The sequence below is a fragment of the Mirounga leonina genome, unplaced genomic scaffold (genome assembly GCF_011800145.1).
Source record: "Mirounga leonina isolate KUSES-001 unplaced genomic scaffold, KU_Mleo_1.0 Mir_109, whole genome shotgun sequence".
In the NCBI taxonomy this organism is placed as follows: Eukaryota; Metazoa; Chordata; class Mammalia; order Carnivora; family Phocidae; genus Mirounga; species Mirounga leonina.
In genome coordinates, this window is record NW_023270244.1 from 1,786,997 (window position 1) to 1,806,775 (window position 19,779).

Sequence of the window (19,779 nt, forward strand, 5' to 3'; positions counted from 1 at the left end):
CTGGGAGCACACTACCGCACAAATGCTCTTTGGAATGTCAGACACTTCCTACCTGTAGCAAGGAGGAGAAACTCTGGAACAGCTCTCAGAACTCCTAGTAAACTGTGGGATGCTCTGCGCTGACCATATGCTTAGCCAAGCTTTGAAGTGCAATTCACAGCCATTTTTTTTAAAGAAACAAAATTCCAAGGCATTTACCCTTTAAGGATCCTGCTCCCCCGTTTAACTGAAAGCATTATAGAGAGTACTTGGTAGGCAAGGAAAAAATTCAAGCAAGGTATCATTTTACAGTAGGGATGCCTAGTAAACTTATGCCCAGTTGCTTTTAATTTTAGAGTAATCGTGCATAATGCTAATCAATAACTCTGGAAAGCAAAATCAAGACAAAGCTATCTCTACCCCTGTGTAACTTACTAGGCACATGGCTGTGAGCAGGTCCTCATCTACTGAATGAGCAGCCTGGCCTCCCTGCCTTGTGCCGTCCCCTCCAGGACTGGCCACTCTATCCTTCTCGGTCAGCCTTAAGAAGGCAGCTGTCTTCAGTCTGAGCTAGCTGAGGCACAGATCCTTAGAGCGGGGAGCAGCAAGAGAACCAACTAAGCCCACCCTTTCATTTTATTTTTTTTATTTTTATTTTTTTTTAAAGATTTTATTTATTTATTTGAGACAGAGAGAATGAGAGAGACAGAGAGCACATGAGAGGGGGGAGGGTCAGAGGGAGAAGCAGGCTCCCTGCCGAGCAGGGAGCCCGATGCGGGACTCAATCCCAGGACTCTGGGATCATGACCTGAGCCGAAGACAGTCGCTTAACCAACTGAGCCACCCAGGCGCCCCCACCCTTTCATTTTAGAGCTGAGGGAACACTGGTCTGGGAGATGGTGTGACTGGCAAAGCGATACCACCAAATGGGAGTGCTATCAGTCACCATGGTGGCCGAAGAGCTGGGCCCCCTCCAACCAGCAAGTACACGGATCTTGAGGAAAAATCAGGATTTAGGGTAAATTATGCTGCGGTTTGTGAGCCAACAATTCTTGGGAGCAGCAGACCAGGGGGTGGCTTAGGGAGTCTGAGACGATGCCAAACAGGTAAGAGAGCAGGCGACATGGGCTGAAAACGTGCATGAATCCCAGGTTCTTTGCGGCACCTACTGGTAGAGCTACGAGCTATCAATTCACTGCCCACTTCAGTGAACCACTGTTGTACCAACGCTCTACTAACTTATTTCCATGAAGCCAGCAGCACAGGAGGCCCCAGCCCAGCGGCTCAGACGTGGGGGTTTCATGCCACAGGCTGGCAGTGCCCTAGAGTCCATTTATCTTTAGCCTTAGAAAGAGTGGACTTTCCTTATTTTTTTCAGTTTTAAAAAATCTCAATTTTTCGGGCTCCTGGGTGGCTCAGTTGGTTAAGCGACTGCCATCGGCTCAGGTCATGGTCCTGGAGTCCCGGGATAGAGTCCCGCATCGGGCTCCCTGCTCAGCAGGTAGCCTGCTTCTCCCTCTGACCCTCCTCCCTCTCATGCTCTCTGTCTCTCATTCTCTCTGTCTCAAATAAATAAATAAATAAAATCTTAAAAAAAAATCTCAATTTTTCTAGACATAAATAAATACCAAAAAAATTAAAAATCTCAACTTTCCTGCATCACTGAGGAGTTCTCATTGACACTAAAAGGCAAAGAAGTTGGAGGAAATGGCATTATGATTATCATTAATTATGACTACAATCAATTCCCCCTCGAGTTCTTTATCAGAGTTGCCCCTCCATCGCTTGCCCACCTAATTCCACAACCTCTATATTTAGAGCCGAAGCATACACACCAGCTCTGCCGACTCAGACAGAAGTTGATTTTCTGTGCTAACATTGTCCTGAGATCAGACAATCCTTGAATCTGACAGTTTATGCTGAGTTTACAGAGCAGTAAGTCAGAAATTCTTGCCAATGGAAACTTCAGCCCAGTGACACACTGCTTTCATTATGCTGGTCTCTCTCTGTCATACTCTCCCCATCTCCTTCCTAACAATATCTGACGGCTTTTCTCATTCAGTTTGTGCAACAGGCACCCACACACCGATCACCAACATCAAATTCTGATGGGCGAACCCAAGCCCCTTCTCCCCCGCCCCCACTCCAAGATCTTATTTATTTGAGAGCGAGCGCACGCATGCGCCAGCAGGTGGAGGGGCAGAACGGGCGGGAGAGGCAAGCCGACTCCACCCTGACTGCAGAGCCCAACTCGGGGCTCGGCGTTCGACACTCAACCGAGCCATGCGGGCACCCAGAACCCAAGTCCCTTCTGACTGTTTATTCTGTGAGCACCCAGCACCAATGGGTATCACTGACTTGTATACTATTTATTTGAAAGCCTGCTTTATAATTAAGTCAGTTCAATGGACTGCCAAATTCTTTTCTTCTTCTCTTCAGTAGCTCTCCTTCCCATTGCAAGTTAATTAACGTCAGACCAGGAGTTCTTATTATGTTCCCAAAATAAATACAGAAACTTCAGTAGATAAACTTAGTGCATAAAAATCTAGCTGGTTCATTTGACTTCACAGCCCATCCTAGCTCTATCTTCTCAGTGGACAGATACTGACCCATCACCAAAAAAGCCAAAGGTGGCTGAGAGATGGGTCCCTGTAGCATTTTCCCATTTAAAGAGAACTGGGACACCGGGGTGGAGGGAGAGGTGTGCGAAAGAAATGGTTGGCCAAAAAACCTGAAGAGAACTTCAGCCTCACCACCGCGCTCAACTACAGAACTTGGGAAGGGTTTAATGGATTTTTGAAAAGTTTTAGTGTAACCACATTATCATGATTTCCATGGGGGGGAGAGGGAGAGAGAGAGAGAGAGAGAGAGAGAGAGAGTGTATGTGTGTACACACACATACATAGATATTTTTTAAAGATTTACTTGAGAGAGTGGGGGGAGGGGGGGCACAGAGGCAGAAGGAGGGAGGGAGAGACAAATTCTCCAGCAGACTCCCAGGTGAGCGCAGAGCCTGATGGAGGGCTCAATCCCAGGACCCTGAGATCATGACCTGAGCCAAAATCAAGAGCTGGACACTTAACCGACTGAGCCACCCAGATGCCCTGCTTCTATGGGAAAATGTATTTTGAACCCCTAACCTCTGGCTTAAAAAAACAAATTTTGGAAGGCAGCCCCTTACAACTAATCCAAGATAATAAAAGAGAGGGAAAAGCCCATGAGGTAAGGGCTACCATAAAAACAGAACACAGACACAAAGTTTGTTACAACGCACAGCAGAGGGCACAGAGATGGTGATGATATAAGCACCATACCCAACGTTTAAAAAAGAAATCGGAATCCTCTAAGACCTACATTAACCAAACTCTTAGTTGGCTAGATTTTTTTCCCTAAGAGAAAGAGATAAATCCTAAGAAAACAAGTAGGTGCTAGGATGCCCCAAAACCTTCCAGGTTAAGTAGTATCTGAAGGCTATCAATAGCTTAGCCCAATTTCCTATCAATTTGTTATGTAACACCATTAGATGTTCAAAGTGGTTACCCTGGAGATACAGCAGAATCACCTGGGAAGGTAAAACACCAATATTTAGAAAATGACTAAATTACAGACAGAAAAATGAACATTTTTGCAAAGGTTGAATGTTTGTATCCCCCCCAAATTCCTACGTTGAAGCCCTAACCCCCCAGTGTGATGCTATATAGAGGTGGGGCCTTGGGGAGGTAGTTAGGTTTAGCTGATGTCATGAGGTCGGGGGGGGGGGGGGCCATGGTGTAGGGATTCATGTCCTAAGAGTCACGAGAGACCTTGCAGCTTGCTGCTGTCTGCTCTCCCCCACAGGAAGACACAAGGAGAAGTCGGCAGTCTGCAACCTGGAAGAGAGTCCTCATCATAACTCCACCACACTGGCACGCAGATCTTAGAATTCCAACCTCCAGAACCATGAGAAATGAGAAATAAATTTCTGTTGTTTATAAGCCAGTCTATGTTGTTCTAGCAGCCCAAATGGGGTAAGACAATTTTTGTTTCTACCACAAGAGTAGAGCCAGTAAAAGATCTTAACCTCATTCCAGCCTACTTTGCCAATATACCTGAGTTAATCAAGGTTTTACATATCCATAGGAAAGAACAGGATTCATGGGGGTGGGGGGGGGGGCTATGAAAATAAAGATCATGAGCAACTGACATGAAAAGAGCTGAGTACAATGCATCATGGTCCTTGCTCTATGGCAAAGCCTTATTCACCAATTAAAGCAACAGAGTTGGTCAAAAGCTGTTGGTGTCTGTTCAGGCAATCAGTGGAATTTTGCTCAGCCCTGACAATTCTCCTCCTAGGTTGGAAAACATCTGACCCTTGCCTTCTGGAAAAAAAAAAAAAATGCTTTTTAGAAATCAAACAGCCAATTTGTTTTACAATTGAATTAAGACAGGTGTTCCTAGACCACAGAGCCCCTGAGGTACCTATCTGATTAACCAAGCTGCAGCTGGTTTCAAAATTAAAACCAAGTTCTAGGTCATCATCACTGCTCATGCAATGCTAAGCACAGAAAGAGCCGACAGAAGTTTGTCAGTGAAGAGCAAGAGAAAAGGAGAGAAAGGATGCTCATCTTCAAGTTCAAGAAGTCAATTATAGGTGAAAAATTTATCTATATACATCAGAAATCTACTAATAGAGGGGAAAAAAAGGAAAAAGATGTAAAAAAATCATAAAGAACTATATAGCAAGATAATTAGGGTTGCCCTTTGGGTGAAAGGAATATTGGTGAGAATTTCTCTTCCTGCCTGTTTCTGTCCCCATCCAATTTTTTAATGAACATTTACTATTTTTGTAACAAAAAACTTAAAGACATCTAATTTTAAAAACTGACAATTTCCCAATACAATTTAACAGTACATCCATTAATTTAGGATGCTTATTTACATATACAAAATCCTGAATAAGCCAATAAACTCGCAGAGGATAAAATGTTAGCTCTTTGAAACACTCTTGAGACTTTTCCAGATAACCCAGAGTCAACCTTCTTTACCATAGTTTCAAAATATTTCTTCTCAAAGACTGTGTTCTATAAAAATTAGACTTGTTCTTTTGAAATGAACATAACTTCAGGACAATATTAATATCCCATCAATATTAACATGTGAAAATGACATTATTTCATCATTTACCAGTTCAGTAAATTTTGCTTTTGTTCAGTGGTGTTGAGAAATGAAGGCTTTTTATGAAAAACACAACAAAACAAAAAACACACATAATTACTCAGATTTATATGGTTTCTGGATTTAAGTTTTCATCACTTAACATCGGCATGATAGCATATAAATCTGCATAGTGGGTTCATAATTCTAGGGGACTTTTACCAAATAAGTACCACCAGTGGAACTGGGTGTACATTCTTCTGCCACATCAAGAGTGCTGTGGAGAAGTCCATGGGAAAGGAGTCCCATTAAAGTGGATGTGGTGGATACACTATCACATCAGTGGCTACCACCAGTCCCTTATCTAAAATGAGCTTAGGGGCGCCTGGGTGGCTCAGTCGTTAAGCATCTGCCTCCGGCTCAGGTCATGATCCCAGGGTCCTGGGATTGAGCCCCACATCGGGCTCCCTGCTCGGCAGGAAGCCTGCTTCTCCCTCTCCCACTCCCCCTGCTTGTGTTCCCTCTCTCGCTGTGTGTCTCTCTCTGTCCAAATCTTTAATAAATAAATAAAATAAAGTGAGCTTAAGAAAATAACATTAGGGAAACTTTGCTTGATATGCTTTCTCCAAAATGGAAGTTTCTGTGATAAATCATTACCGCATCCATCCCACTTTCTTACACAGAGATGTTGGATTTACTTAGCCATTCATTCATCAGCCATGTATGTTTAGCTAAGGAGAACGCCCTTTCTTAAGTCACCAACTATATTATTGTTCTGGTCATAAAGATACAAGATTTCATGCATTTCAAAATCACAAAGTCTGAGTACAGTATCTCTGGATTTTACTGCCCTCACTATAGCATACCAAATGGCCTTCAATTTAACAGGCAAAATCTTTACTTCCAGGGCATGACCAGAAACGCACCCTGTTGGATTGTGATGAGGTGTCTCTTTCTTTACACAGGAAACGCATTTTGAATTTTTTCCCTGCCATTATGTAACATCATCTGCACCAACTGATCCACATGGCAAGTATGCTTCAAAATAAAGTCTGACAAGATAGAACATAGTGAATTTTTCTAATTAATTGAAATGAGATCTAGCAAAGGAGTTCTGAGGGATTTTTCCCCCACGTCCTGTAGAGAGACTGACTTATCTGTGTCCCTGACAGAGCTCAGAGTACACTTTCCCAGGCCTGGAGTGGGGACCTCTTAGTGGGCTTCATGACATCCTGACGGCTTATGGGTTACAAAACAAATCAGCTGAAAGGAGAGCCTGCTAACGCTTCCTTTGAGTGCTGAGGATTGCCCCTAGGTTGCCTACTTCCAAGGTACAAGATCCCATTCACGTTTCAGCTACGCTCTGAGGCTTTTTCCTACCTTTCCCAAATAAGCGGTTGGTAAGATGCTTGCACCCAAGCTTCTCGAGCAACCAAACATCCCCAAGGATTTGCTACAATCAAACTGCCACTGAGCAGACTTCAGGAATTACTATGATTATTGTGTCTGGCTGCACACTGATGCAGCTAACCTACACATGCTGGCACAGGTTACGATGTTTTATTTAAAAAAAAAAAAAAAAATTAAAAGCAGGCAGCAAATTATAATAGCCTATTTTAAAAAAAAGGGGGGGAAGAAGAAAGAGGAAAAGGGGGAAATAAAAAATATGAATAGCAGTTGTTTGGGGGGTGGATTGTAGCCTAGGTTGTGTTTTTTTCATTTCTGTACTTCTGTGTTTTCCAAGTTTTCTTTTTCTTTTTTTTTAAAGATTTTATTTATTTATTTATTTGACAGAGCGAAAGAGCACAAGCAGGAGGAGCAGCAGAGGGAGAGGAAGAAGCAGGCCCCCTTCCAAGCAGGGAGCCTGATGCGGGACTCGATCCCAGGACCCTGGGATCATGACCTGAGCCGAAGGCAGATGCTTAACCATCTGAGCCACCCAGGCGCCCTCCAAGTTTTCTTGAAAGAGCAATGGATCACTTTTATAATACATAAAACAATTAAAAACTGCCAACATTTCCACAGTTTGAGATTAGCATTTGAAATCAAATTTCAAAGCCTGCAGTGGTCACTAAATGTCATCTCCTTAATGGAAGTGAACCCTCCAGTCACAGGGTTGTTCTTTGGGAAAATGGCACAGAGAAGCCCGCGGGGACAACCAGAGCCAGGGCGGCAGAGTCCTCACTGCCAGACCTGCAAGGGCAGCAGGCAGCAGAATGGGACTGTAGCAAACCCAGTAGGGCCACACTCCCTATGAACTTTAAAAATACCTTGTTCCACAGCAATTAAAAAGATCAACCAAAGATGCAAAACTGGTTTGCATCTTAAACGAATTACCGTGTACACAAGTAAGGCAGAAAGGCCATCTTGTCTCCTGAGCTAAGAACAACTGTTCTAAGAGCTGGAAACCTAAAACCTTTTTTTTTGTTAATAGCACTTAAAATATACTGTTTGCTTGTTTCAACTTAAAAAACAACAACAACAAAATAAGTCTTGTCCTAAGGCTTGAAGGACATCACTCTAAACCCCAGCCCTGTGATTTGCTACAGTCACAGAGGGTGAGAGACCCCAGGGTAAGAGGGTATCGCCTCTGCAGTGCTCCTGAAGCTGGGGTCTTTTCAGGCCTCTGTACTCACCGGACACTGCCAGGTGGCTGAAGGTAAGCCCCCAGCACCGATCAGCACGGAGGCCTACATTAGGCAAAACGCTGCCTGGAAAGACAAGCTTACGCCCTCAAAGCCACCACGGAGGCAGACCACCGCAACCCTTCTCCTTCCTCGCCCAGGAACAAAGAGGAAGGGTTCAACCTCACATCTTCTTCACCAGCTTTGTTCCGTTTCCAGCATCTCTGCTCCATGCAGGGCCTGCACCCACTTTTTACCGCACGTCTTCCTCCCATTTGTCTCCTCCCTGTTCCCTTGCAACAAGGCTGGACTTAGATCTATCCAACCGTGTGTGTCAATTAACAAATAATTAAACCAGGTGCCAAGGAGCTTCAGGGCCTCTCCTGTGGTTGGGGGTGGGGGGTGGGGCCACTGCAGGGGTGTCACTGCTCCCCTCCACCACAGCCATGCACACAGCGTCCCTCCTCACTGTCCACAGATCCACTGGCCTTCCCGGACCAGGAGACCAAGCTCCACGAGGCCAAGGACCTAACATCATCTTTCTTAGCAGAGTATGTGTAGATAGCAGGCACATAAACTGAATGAATACAGGCTCGGGGCCATACAAATGCGCTAACTGCTCATAGGCACAAACGAAAGCCAAAGGGGCTGGGTCACACAGGGCATGTGAACACATACTGATTCATCAGTTGAAGAGACCAGGTCAAGGAAGGTGGTAAGACATTTGAGGCTCAATTAATATGCATGCTCATTTTCCTGGAAAACGGGTAGGGCAAAGTACCACAGAAATTAGATGGAAACTTTCATTATTAACAGCAGAAGCTACAGTTTTTGGAGAGCTTACTAGATGTGAATCACTGGGACTTGGTGTTAAGGTCAACATTGTGCCTTTCCTCCTTTAACTTATTAGAAAATCTATAGGGAAGAAACACTTGAATTGTTTGCTAACTGCTGTTTGGGAAGCAGTACTGGTCATTATGTGACTGCTTGACAGCACATACCCCTGACTGCCTGGAGAAACGGACCTGTGGGGATCTGGGGGCAAGAGAGCATGGCACACAGCACAGCATGGTTTTCAAACTGCAGGTCATGAACCATTACTGGACTGTGAAATGAGTCCGTTGTGACCTACATTTTGTGAAAAATGAAACAGAATTCAATAGAAAATCAGTGCAAAGCACAAGAAACGCTGTTTTAGGAAACTTGTCCCCATCACATGTATGGTTACAAACACATTGGTGTCCTGGGTTGCCATGTTAACTTCTCTCTTGTCCACAGTGAAACAATTCTGAGGGGAGGGATGAAAGAACTTCGCTATGCGTGGAGTGTGAGGAGAGGCAGGATGCCAAGAGTAATCCTCTCAACAAAGCTACGAATTTAGGTATTCATGTCTGTTTCACAAAAGAGCTCAAACTGCTTGCCTGATGTCACACGGGTTCTTCAGATGGAAGGAAGATTTGAACCCAAGGAAGAGTTTTCCTATGCTAAGATAGGGCTAAGATACTATCATTTGTAAATGGAGGCTAATGAATGAAATTACCATCCAATTCTGAATCCAACTTTAGACAAGGATGTCTCTGCTTTTGGGAGCCGGGATTATCTCAGATAAAAGAAGACACCCCAAATTCCAGAAATAACAGAGAAGGCCACACTCGCTGGGCCAGCTAGAGGAGAACAGAGGAAGGACATCTGGTATGTGGCAGGTGACCCTGTTCATGATGCGAGTGTTAGCTGAATTACAGGACTAATTCCCCATTAATTCACTCTATTTTTTCCTGTTGTACTTCCTAACAATGGTTAAGTACCTAGTCCACCTGCTTACAGTCACGGTCTTCTCTTTTCCCACAGTGTTCCATGCCAAGTGCACAGAGGGCCCTCCACAGCTGCTGACTTGAACTTCACTTAATAAATAAGCTAGTACTGCCTGCCTCTTGATGCTAGTTATCCTTCTCCAGAGAAATAAGAAAAATCCTTCCTGGTTGGGAGAAAATATTCAAGATCAAGATTTCCTGACACTAAGAGAACATTCCAAGTTTTAAATGTTCTGTCACCTAAGAAAATGTGAATACCAAATAAGAGACTAACAATGATCATGTTTGAACAAAAATTTTCAAATAAGGGGTTTGCAGGCAGCGACCACCAGTTAAAAAAAAAAAAAAAGCCCGTCACAACACTAAAGTCATGCTGACTAGACTAATCCTAGTCTACAGTGAGGGCCTCCTGGCATGTGAGTTGCAAACGATATATCTGATAAGGGAATTGTATCTAGAATATGTAAGGAACTCTTACAATTCAATAATAAAATGATCTTAAATAGACATGTTTACGAAAGATATAAAAATGGCCAAGAAGCACCTAAGATTCTCAAAATCATTAGCCATCAGGGAAATACAAAACCACAATGAATACCACTTCACATTTACCAAGATGGCTTTAATCAATATGGTCCAACCACTTTGAAAGAACAGTCCAGGGGCGCCTGGGTGGCTCGGTCAGTTGAGTGTCTGACTCATTTCAGCTCAAGTCATGGTCTCAGGGTCTTGGGATTGAGGCCCACAGTGGGCTCCGCACTCAGCAGGGAGTCTGCTTCTCTCCCTCTCCTTCTGCCCATCCCCCACCCCCAGCTCACACTCTCTCTAAAATAAATAAGTAAATCTTTAAAGAAAGAAAAACAAAGATAAGCAGGCTAGCAATCCCCCCAAATGGTAAACACGGAGTTACCATGTAATCCGACAAATGCACTCCTAGGTATGTGCCCAAGAAAAATGAAAACATATATCCACATGAAAAATTGTACATGAGGGGGACCTGCGTGGCTCAGTTGGTTTCAGCTCTGGGCATGACCTCAGGGTCGTGAGATCAAGCCCCACAGTGGGCTCTGCACTCCAACAAGGAGTCGGCTTGAAAGTCTCTCCTTCTCTGTCCCTCCCCCCGCCCCCATGCTCTCTCAAGTGCACTCTCTCTCCAAAATAAATAAAATCTTAAAATAAAAAAAAAATTGTACATGAATATTCACAGCAGCATTATTCATAATAACCAAAGGGTTAAAACAACCCAAATGTCTACCAAATGATGAATGGATACACAAAATATGATATCCATTTATTTTATCCAATAAAAATCCATGCAGTGAAACATTATTCAGTTGGGAAAAGTAGTCAAGTGATACAGGCTACAACATGGATAAAAGCCTTATGCTAAGTGAAAGGAGCCACTTGCAAAAGAGGACATATTATATAATTCCATTTTTATGAAGTATCCAGGATGGGCAAATACAGACAGGAAGTAGAGTAGTGGCTGCTTCAGGGGAATGGGAAATTCAGAGTGACAGCTGAAGGGTACAGGGTTTCTCCTTGAGGTGATGAAAATGCTCTAAAATTGATCGTGGTTATGGCTGCACAACTCTGAATAGACTAAAAGTCAATAAATTGTACATTTTAAATGGAGGATTTTTATGGTATGTGAATTTATCTCAATAAAGCTGCTACCGTCACCATCACCGCCAAAAAGAAGGTGATCTAGGATATTAAGCAGAGGAACCAGATTCCCATCCAATTCCTTTGGAAGCCAGTGCCCGGGCCCTGAACACTGCACTGTACCTCCTTCCAAAATACAAATGACCGCTTTCCAGTTACCTGGCCAAATCTACACTTAAACTCTTCCAACAAAGCAGTAGGAGACCGTAAGACACATGGGATAACTGCCTCCAGATAGCTTACAGTTTAAAAAATAGGTTTACTGTCAGATAGATGAGCAAAGGCATGTACTACAGACAAATCATTATAATACATAATGTAGTACATGCCTTTGCTCTTGATAATGACCTACAGTATAGGATATATTCTGTAATATAGACCGTGACCTACAGTGTATCATATGGAGGATAATCAAAGAGAGGATCAGATCACATTCATGGAAGCACAGAACAGATTTATTTTTACTGGACGAAAAAAAAAAAACATTCCCCCAAAGCACTGACTAAAATTATTTATAGCTGAACAAAATACAGAATAAGTTCCCCAACATTTAATCATCCCAGACATATCCAAAACAAAGGGGGGAAGTTTCATGATGATGTTAAATTTCTCCATCTTAATTAACATAGGAACTTGATATCCCAGATCTGAGGTTTATTTCCAGGATAGGGCTTTGCAGTGCATATATTCCATTGTGAACTCCATTTCTTTATTATTGAGGTCTGAAATAACCCTGAAAGTGCACTGTGTCATTAAGTTGGTGAGAATGTATGCCTTGGACATCATTTTAAAGGGTTTCAGTTACTGAAGTCCCCAAAGAGTCTTAAGATTGCAGCAATCCATTCTCTCTCCCCCATGGACTCTAAGATCAAACCGTCCTCTCAAGGACACCAGGCCACTACCTCCACCTTGTGGCCACAGCTAAACCCTGAGGGTCATAGCCCCATCTCCAAAGTCGCCTCAGCTTCTGAACAAATGCAAGAGAGAAGCTGTTTCAGTTCCTGACAGCCACCACCATGAAGGCCGTGACCAAGTGAAGTTCTCACAACACCCACCCCTGTGAGAATTTCACTTGGTCACTTGGTTAGCTCTTGATTAATAAGTACCAATACCAAGTATTTGGTGTGTCAGGGACTTAAACAAGAATCTTCAAAGCTTTAACTTCAATGGAACTGGTTACTGCTTCTCTTAGGAATTAGCAGGTGAACTTTGGAATACAATGTTTTTAAACTGTGTGTGGTAGGTGTTTTCTAAATTTAGATATTGCATCTGAATTCCGAAGACAAATGGTAAGTATAGATTACTCTGGATATGTATAAAATAGCCGACCTTTGAAAACGGAACTTTTTTTTCTTTTACCTGGAAGGGATAGAGAAATGTTTTTAGGACCATTATTCACAGTCTTAGAAAACTCAGTGACATTCCTCCCTATGATACAGGGAAATTCAAGAATAACACTGAAAACAGATGTCAGATTAATTCCAACCCTGACTTCCTCTCAAAGCTGACATTCCCGTCACCACTTCATTCTCAGGGACAATAATGAAACTAGAGCGGCCCTGGGGGTGATTTCAGAACCAGTCAACATGAACTGAGACGCACAGAAAGACCCTAAAGTTTGGATAAATCAGACAACTTTGCATGAATGGCTTAGCCAAACCATCGAACTGGCAATCAGGGTTGAAATTACAAAGAGCTGGAAGATCTTCATCAATACACTGAATTTTACATGGAAACCAAATCGCAGTACACTAGGGTCAGCTTCTTATAATTTATCTTAGGGAAAGTAAAATCTCAGGACATTAGATCGGGGGGAAGGCATCAGGGAGCACCGAGGCTAGGGATAACAAGTACTTCTGTCTGACATACCAACTTGGATAGGCTGATAATGGCTGTCCACAGTTCTGTGTGTTGAAGAGCATAAGGACCAGTCTGGACTCCCTAGGCAAGGCCTGTGCTCAAATACCAATGTCTGCCAAGGGCAACGGACAAAGGGACCATACCCTATTACTTTCCATCTTCTGTACCTGTTTAAGCTTGCCATTCCTGATTTTAGTTTGTCCTCCTCTGTTTACAAATGGAAAACTTGGGCCCAGAGAAGTGAATGAAGTCAATGCAAGGTCATACAACTAGTTAGTGGCTGAACCAGGTTAAGCAACCAAGTCTATGACTCCATATCGGTATCAACAAATCGAGTTGGGAAAAGATAGGGTTCAAATAATACCGCTAATAATTGCTAATAATACTGCTAATAATTCAAAGAAGAAAAATGCTGTTTGTTCTGAAGAACCCCTGACAGAAAAGTTTTAGCTCCACAACCACACTGTCTCAGGAACTTTCACAGAAACTATCCTGTGGTTAAAAACACATTGTTTCCCCTCGGTAAAAGGAACCTAACATTTCCTGCCTGTAAATCAGTACATCACAACATATCCCCAGAAACTTTATTAATTGCAGTTAAAAAAAAAAAGAGAAAGTGTGAGAGAGAGAGAGCAGGTGCTAGGCAGCTCTGTCAATGCGTACTTCAGAAATGAAGTCCCCACTGTGGGAAGAAACAGCTGAAAAGTATTTTTCACTTACATTGCTCAGGGTATCTGCAGGCCTGAAAGAACAAGCTGATAAGAGGAGAAAAAAGTATATGGAGAGAACTATATACATTTTTACCTGTTCTAATGTGAGCTGCTTAGAAATGGTATCATTCTCCAGTTTTTTAATTTTCTTCATCAGTTTGTTGACCTGGAATTCCTGCTCCTGTTCGAGATGCTGTTCTAGTTCCGCTTTCTCATGCTGCAACTGGAAAATGGGAAAAACACAGACGTGAAAATCAAGACACTCAAAAGCCAGAGAAACACGGGCTCCAAAAGCTGGGTCCACTGAGGTAAGAGGTATCATCACAGAAGTTACAACCCTCATGTCTGCCGATACCCAAGTGTACACCTATGAGGAACCTGCCCCTAGGTTCCTCTAACTTACAACCAGAAATTATAGCACACGCACACAGACGCCTGGCCTGAGCCAAAAGGCTGAAAATGACACGGCAGATACACCTGAGCATCAAATCATGAGTAGACCCAGGTTTCTGTTTTTAAAAACATGTAAGTGGTTGCCTCTGTAGGGAGGAATTGGGAGGCTAGGGAATGAGGTAAAGAAGGAAACTTGCTTTTCAATATACACACACACGCACACACCCTTTTGGTACTCTTCAAATTTTATACCATGATAAAAATTAAATGAAAAATAGAAATTTTACAGTCAGTTTTTACTAAATGAATTACTCAGATTTATATAATGTGTGTAAAGATGTCACAATCAGAAAACATACATAAATTATTCTGAATACTATTTCCCTATATACTAATAAGCATCCTTTGGCAAAAATCAGTACAATTAATTATCTTTCTATAATGAGAACATACATCACACCTCCTACATCTTTCCTAAAAACCAAGGGGGGAGGCCTCTTATTTATGCAGTTAAAAGATAAAGTTATGGTGTCATTGAAAAGCTTTTTAAAAATGTACTCCAACCATCAAAACCAAAAGGGAATAAAGGAAATCCATCAGATGTATGACTACTGGGGTTCTCATTAAGAACTATGCTTTATTTCTAACATTCTCAACTGGGAGGTTGGGTTGATCCACAGCAGGGGTTGGGTAGAATGATAGCAACAGGGTCCAGTATTTTCAAAATCAAGGGGAGATTAAGTAAAGGGTATTAAAAACAATGAAACACACACAGTTGTATGTACATATCTAAGAGGACACTGCTCCCTAATTTTACCTTCAAAACCATTTCTTCAGGCAGCATGGTGTACCACGTTCTTCATATGCATAGGCAGGCATGATCACCCCCTTTTTCTATGTGACAAAAGAGGTTTCCAAGATAATTCAGCTGGAAGGTGGCAGAGTCTGGGACCCACATCCTGTTCTGAACCCCAAGCCAGCGTTCTCCCACCGGATCCTGAGCAAACCTAAGAGGAATCATCTTCAGACTCCTCTAGTGTCCAGTGCATGCCTGGCGTTTAAAAAGTCACATGACCAAACACGTTTCAGTAATCCATGCGTGCTTGCCTGGAGGATGCGATGTCTTTTTGTAAACCCCGCATATGGTCTGATTAGCCAGCCCTGAGCAACCTCCACATGGCTGCACCGAACCCTCTCCACACTGGACACAATCCCACTGCTCTGTAAGCAAGCACATTCTTGGTTAAAAAAAAAAAAGTTTAAAATCTGACATAGTATTTTAACAATGGAAATGTTGACTAAACAGATGCTGGTTTTCTGCCAACTGTTTCTGATGTGCAACTCCAAAAAAAAGCTGGTCAACCTTGCAGGGACCCAGAAAAAAAGCAGATGCAAGGAGGTGCTTACAGTGACAAGTCTATTTTTAGCTCGCTCCTTAAAACTCAGGTTCTGCAAGATCAAGCAGTAATTAAAAGACATAAGAGAAATGGACAGAGAACAAGAAGAGCCCCTGCCATTTCAGACACAAATATCACTCAAGAGGAAAAAAACAGCAAAGCGTGCGCATCTCCACCTAACATTTTTATTCTGTAAACATTACCTGTGTGTCTTCTATCTGTAGGTCCTGCCTTAGACATAGGTGACTTCTCTAGTGAAGATATTATCCTTGCCCTAAAACAGTTTATGGACACTAAGCTTAAATGGTATCCACTGGTTTTAGAAAAATGAACTTTAGTTTTAAAACCTTTAAACCCTTTGCAAAGTCTTTTTTTTATATTAGCTGTTTTCCAATATGTTTTCAACTGCTGCCATGTTGATTTGAAAGAATACCCCCTTTTTTTTTTAGCATTATTCTTCTGCCCTGAGGTTAATTATAACAATAAAGGATGCAATCTAACATTGAAAAATGTCTGGCCCACGATGCCGCATTTGTCACAGAATGTCAATCTGAGAAAATGTTAGGCTGTCATGGGCTTACAGGAAAATATTCCTATTTAGACAGATGGTCTATATTGTCAGTATCTGATTAGGTATTTCCTTTAACAACACAGATTAAACTAGTAATAAAAGCCATAAAAGCTCTCCATTTTAAGAGGATTTTTCCTCTCAAAAGCTATATCCTGAGGAGAATTTGATGGTAAAGCTGCTGTTACCATAACTCAAGTACGTTCCCCGGGTTACACTAACCCATTTGGAAAAGATCAAGCCATCCTGGGATCTGTTTGCCAAAGATTCACAATGTTCTCCATCCCCAAAGGACAGCTTTGCTGCCTGCTTTGTTCTGCCGTCTCGCAGGTGACAGGCAATTTTGGAGCAGAGCATGGAGTTTCGGAACAGAACACTCTAAGTAGAAAACAGGGTTCTTCTTGGAACAAAGAAACCACCAATACAAAGAGAAACACAGAAATACAGAAACACACTCCCCCCCCTTTCAAATCCTCAGAGAATGAAGATGAGCAAGAGGGAGGTGGCAGAGCAAGGAAGGGATCTTGAGAAACTAACCACCACAGAGTTTACCTGAGGAAAATTCTGAAATTGTTTTAAACAGATACCATGTAAATTCAAGGCACTCGGCCCCAACGGGGCTTGAACTGACATCCTGAATCCACCTGCCTGTGTTAAAGCTGTAGCTCACGAAACCACAAACAAAAACCCTAAAGGGAGCCTGACTTAGGCTGACACAAGACCAGCCATCAGAAATAAACTCCAGTTTCAGTGGCATCTTCAAGTGGGTACAAAATTCAAGGCATGATTTTAAATTTCTAATCAAAGGCCTTAACACTTTATGAGCAATTTTATTTTTTTAAAAGATTTTATTTGACAGAGAGACACAGAGAGAGAGATCACAAGTAGGCAGAGCGGCAGAGGGAGAGGGAGAAGCGGGCCCCCCGCTAAGCAGGGAGCCCGATGTGGGGCTTGATCCCAGGAGATCAAGACCTGAGCTGAAGGCACCGACTAAGCCACCAGGAACCCCTTTATAAGCAATTTTAAATGTTCCAAGAAGGTCTGTGATCCTGAACTAGAACAAAAAAATCGTTCAAACTGAGAAGTAAATAGTCGAGCAAATTCTATTAATGTGTTCATGTGTTCACCTTAAATATATCTAAAGCAAAATGCTTAGGTAGATTAAAATTTTTTCAATCAGAATTGTCTATAAATACACCTTATAAAGTCAATCACAAAGATTATGAAACATAGTTTTTATAACTCCTACTTGTGCAATATATTATTAACATTAACAAAAAAACCCTGTAGAATGGATATTATGTTATATAACGGATGATCTACCGGCAGCACATTTTTGATGGAATTAGGGTTATATGAATAAAGGCTTGCTCCTTAGGATTCAGCATAAAAAAAAAAAAAAAAAAAAATTTAACCTAACTGAGAAGCCATAAGCAAAGATACAACTGTAAACCTATAAAATTCTAAGTACTAAAACTTGAGCATTTTGTTATTTTATCCACTCATCATATACTGGGCCCAAAAGCAAACTTCCAGCCCAATACAAAATACAAGTATAACATTATTTTGATCTAAAACAGGCTAGGCTTAAGCATCATTCAATCACTCATTAACTGCCATCTTTTTTTATAATTTACAAAAGCTTTCTGTGAACCAGGCCTCTTACATAAGAGATTCAAGAACTCTTCACTGAGTAATTCTCTCTAGCAGGTAGAGACACTGAAAACTGTTCACCTGCGAGAACCATCACAGGTGCACATGTAGGCTGGCTGCTGAGCCAGGCCTCCCACCCAGCATGCAGCAGGTTTGCCAAATCCCAGTCTGGGCGAAGTGTGTGTGCAAGTCTGGGTTTGTTGTCGATCCAGCCAATGCCAAGCGAGGTAAGCCTTCCAGCCACCTGCCCCACAACCCAGTTTTTCATGCAACTTCTGAAGAAGCCCAAGATGCTCCCACCTCAGTTCTCACTAGTTCACGCTAATATTTCTCCCTGTGTACTTACCACCCAGTCCTGCAACTGACAGCCTTGGTTTACTGACAATCACCAAGGACTAGAACTACCTGCACCTGGACCAAGTAGAGAACCACCACCCCCCCCCCACAGGACAATAACTACATTAAGTCACTGGATTGTCAAAAACAATTGTTATTCATATAAGCTCTGCAAAAAAGTTCAAAACTATCTCTCACAACACTGAGTCTTTTACGAACTAACTTTTCAACCGCTCTACTGAGCAGCCTGAGCAGAAAGACAGCCTCCCACTTCAAATCCATTATATCACCACTAAATGCCTCTTGGGCCCACACTTATTCCCACCTCCAGGCCCCGTCTGTTACTGGTACCATTATTCTCAATCAACACTTCACATCTCATCAGTTACCAATTGGCAGTAAGTCAGCCTCCCTAACAGCTGTCAAACCACCCTCTTCTTCCTGTGCTCATGGCCCCAGTCTAGTTCAAGTCTTTCATTCTTCTTCACCAGGCCACTGCCAAAGCCTCCTAATGGATCTCCCCAGAACCAATATGGGTCATCCCGGCAGACAAAGCCTAATACTTCAGTACTCCACTCAAAACCCTTCACTGGCTCCCTACTACTTGCAAAGGTGTAACATGCCAATGCATGACATTCAAGTGCTTCCACGATCCAATCCCTCTGCAAGTTTCCCATGCTTCCCTCATGCTATTTCACACTCTGCTCAAGTGACGGTCTAAGGTTTGCAAACCTAAAAGCCTTCAGGGTCCAGACATCTGGCAAAGAAGGATGGGTCTCAGCACAGGGAGTGGTTGTAACTGTGGTTAAAGGCAAAGTTCAAGACTCTTTTCCTAAAAAGTAAGTTTAAAAAACTGAAACCCATCATACTGGGCAAACACTTCTAGAGACCACTCTGGTCCTGGGGCTTACAGACTGCAAGCTCTGCTAGTCACATGGGAGCACTGTAACACGAGCAGCTGTGCACCCGTGGCCCACAACCCTGATCACGCTGCACCCTCTGGTACAGTGCCTGAATCCCTCCCTCCAACCTACTCAAAGTGGGGGACGGCTCAGAAAACATCTTCTATACCTTCCCACATGCCCTCCTCCTCTTCTTCACGCTGTGAGGAACACACCGTACTTCCCGTGCAGTATAATGTCTCCTTCATGGTGTGTTTCTTATTCTAATAGTTACTTCCAAAAGCAGCTAACACTTCAAGGCTCTAGTTTACGACGTCCCAAGCATTTTCCGGCCGTAATGGCGGATACTATCGTCTGCAATTTCCAAAGGATGAAACCATAGCTTAGAGAGGCCAAGGACCTGCCCAGAGTCACACAGCTGGTGAGGGGTCTAACTAGGGTTGAAAAACCTTGGTTAAAACCAAGATCTCTGCCTTCACGGCCTTTGTCCTTTCCCTGGATGTACGTAGCTGCCCTGGGGCCCCGGCGTACATCCTCCATCCCCCTCACAGGACTGCAAGCTGCACCAACAGCAGCGACCAGCACGTGCTGAATTCCACTCCAGATCGTGCAGAAAATGCCTTGTCTGTGCAAAGACTGACTGGAGAGATGATAAAAGTCTCACTTCCTTTAGACGGTTTCCCCTAGATGAAGCCTCAGGACGAACGGAACACCTCGGCAAGGCAAGTGTCAAGGGTGCCATTACTAC

General features: G+C 42.9%; 1 protein-coding gene across 1 annotated transcript in view; it reads right to left on the minus strand.

The window, feature by feature from the left end:
* Positions 1-19,779, minus strand: part of LOC118019975 (coiled-coil domain-containing protein 6) — a 103,822-nt gene that overhangs the window by 24,256 nt on the left and 59,787 nt on the right. Inside the window, exon 3 of the mRNA XM_035019727.1 lies at positions 13,877-14,005. Within this exon, the coding sequence (XP_034875618.1) occupies positions 13,877-14,005 (129 nt within the window). The remainder of the gene's footprint in view (positions 1-13,876; positions 14,006-19,779) is intronic.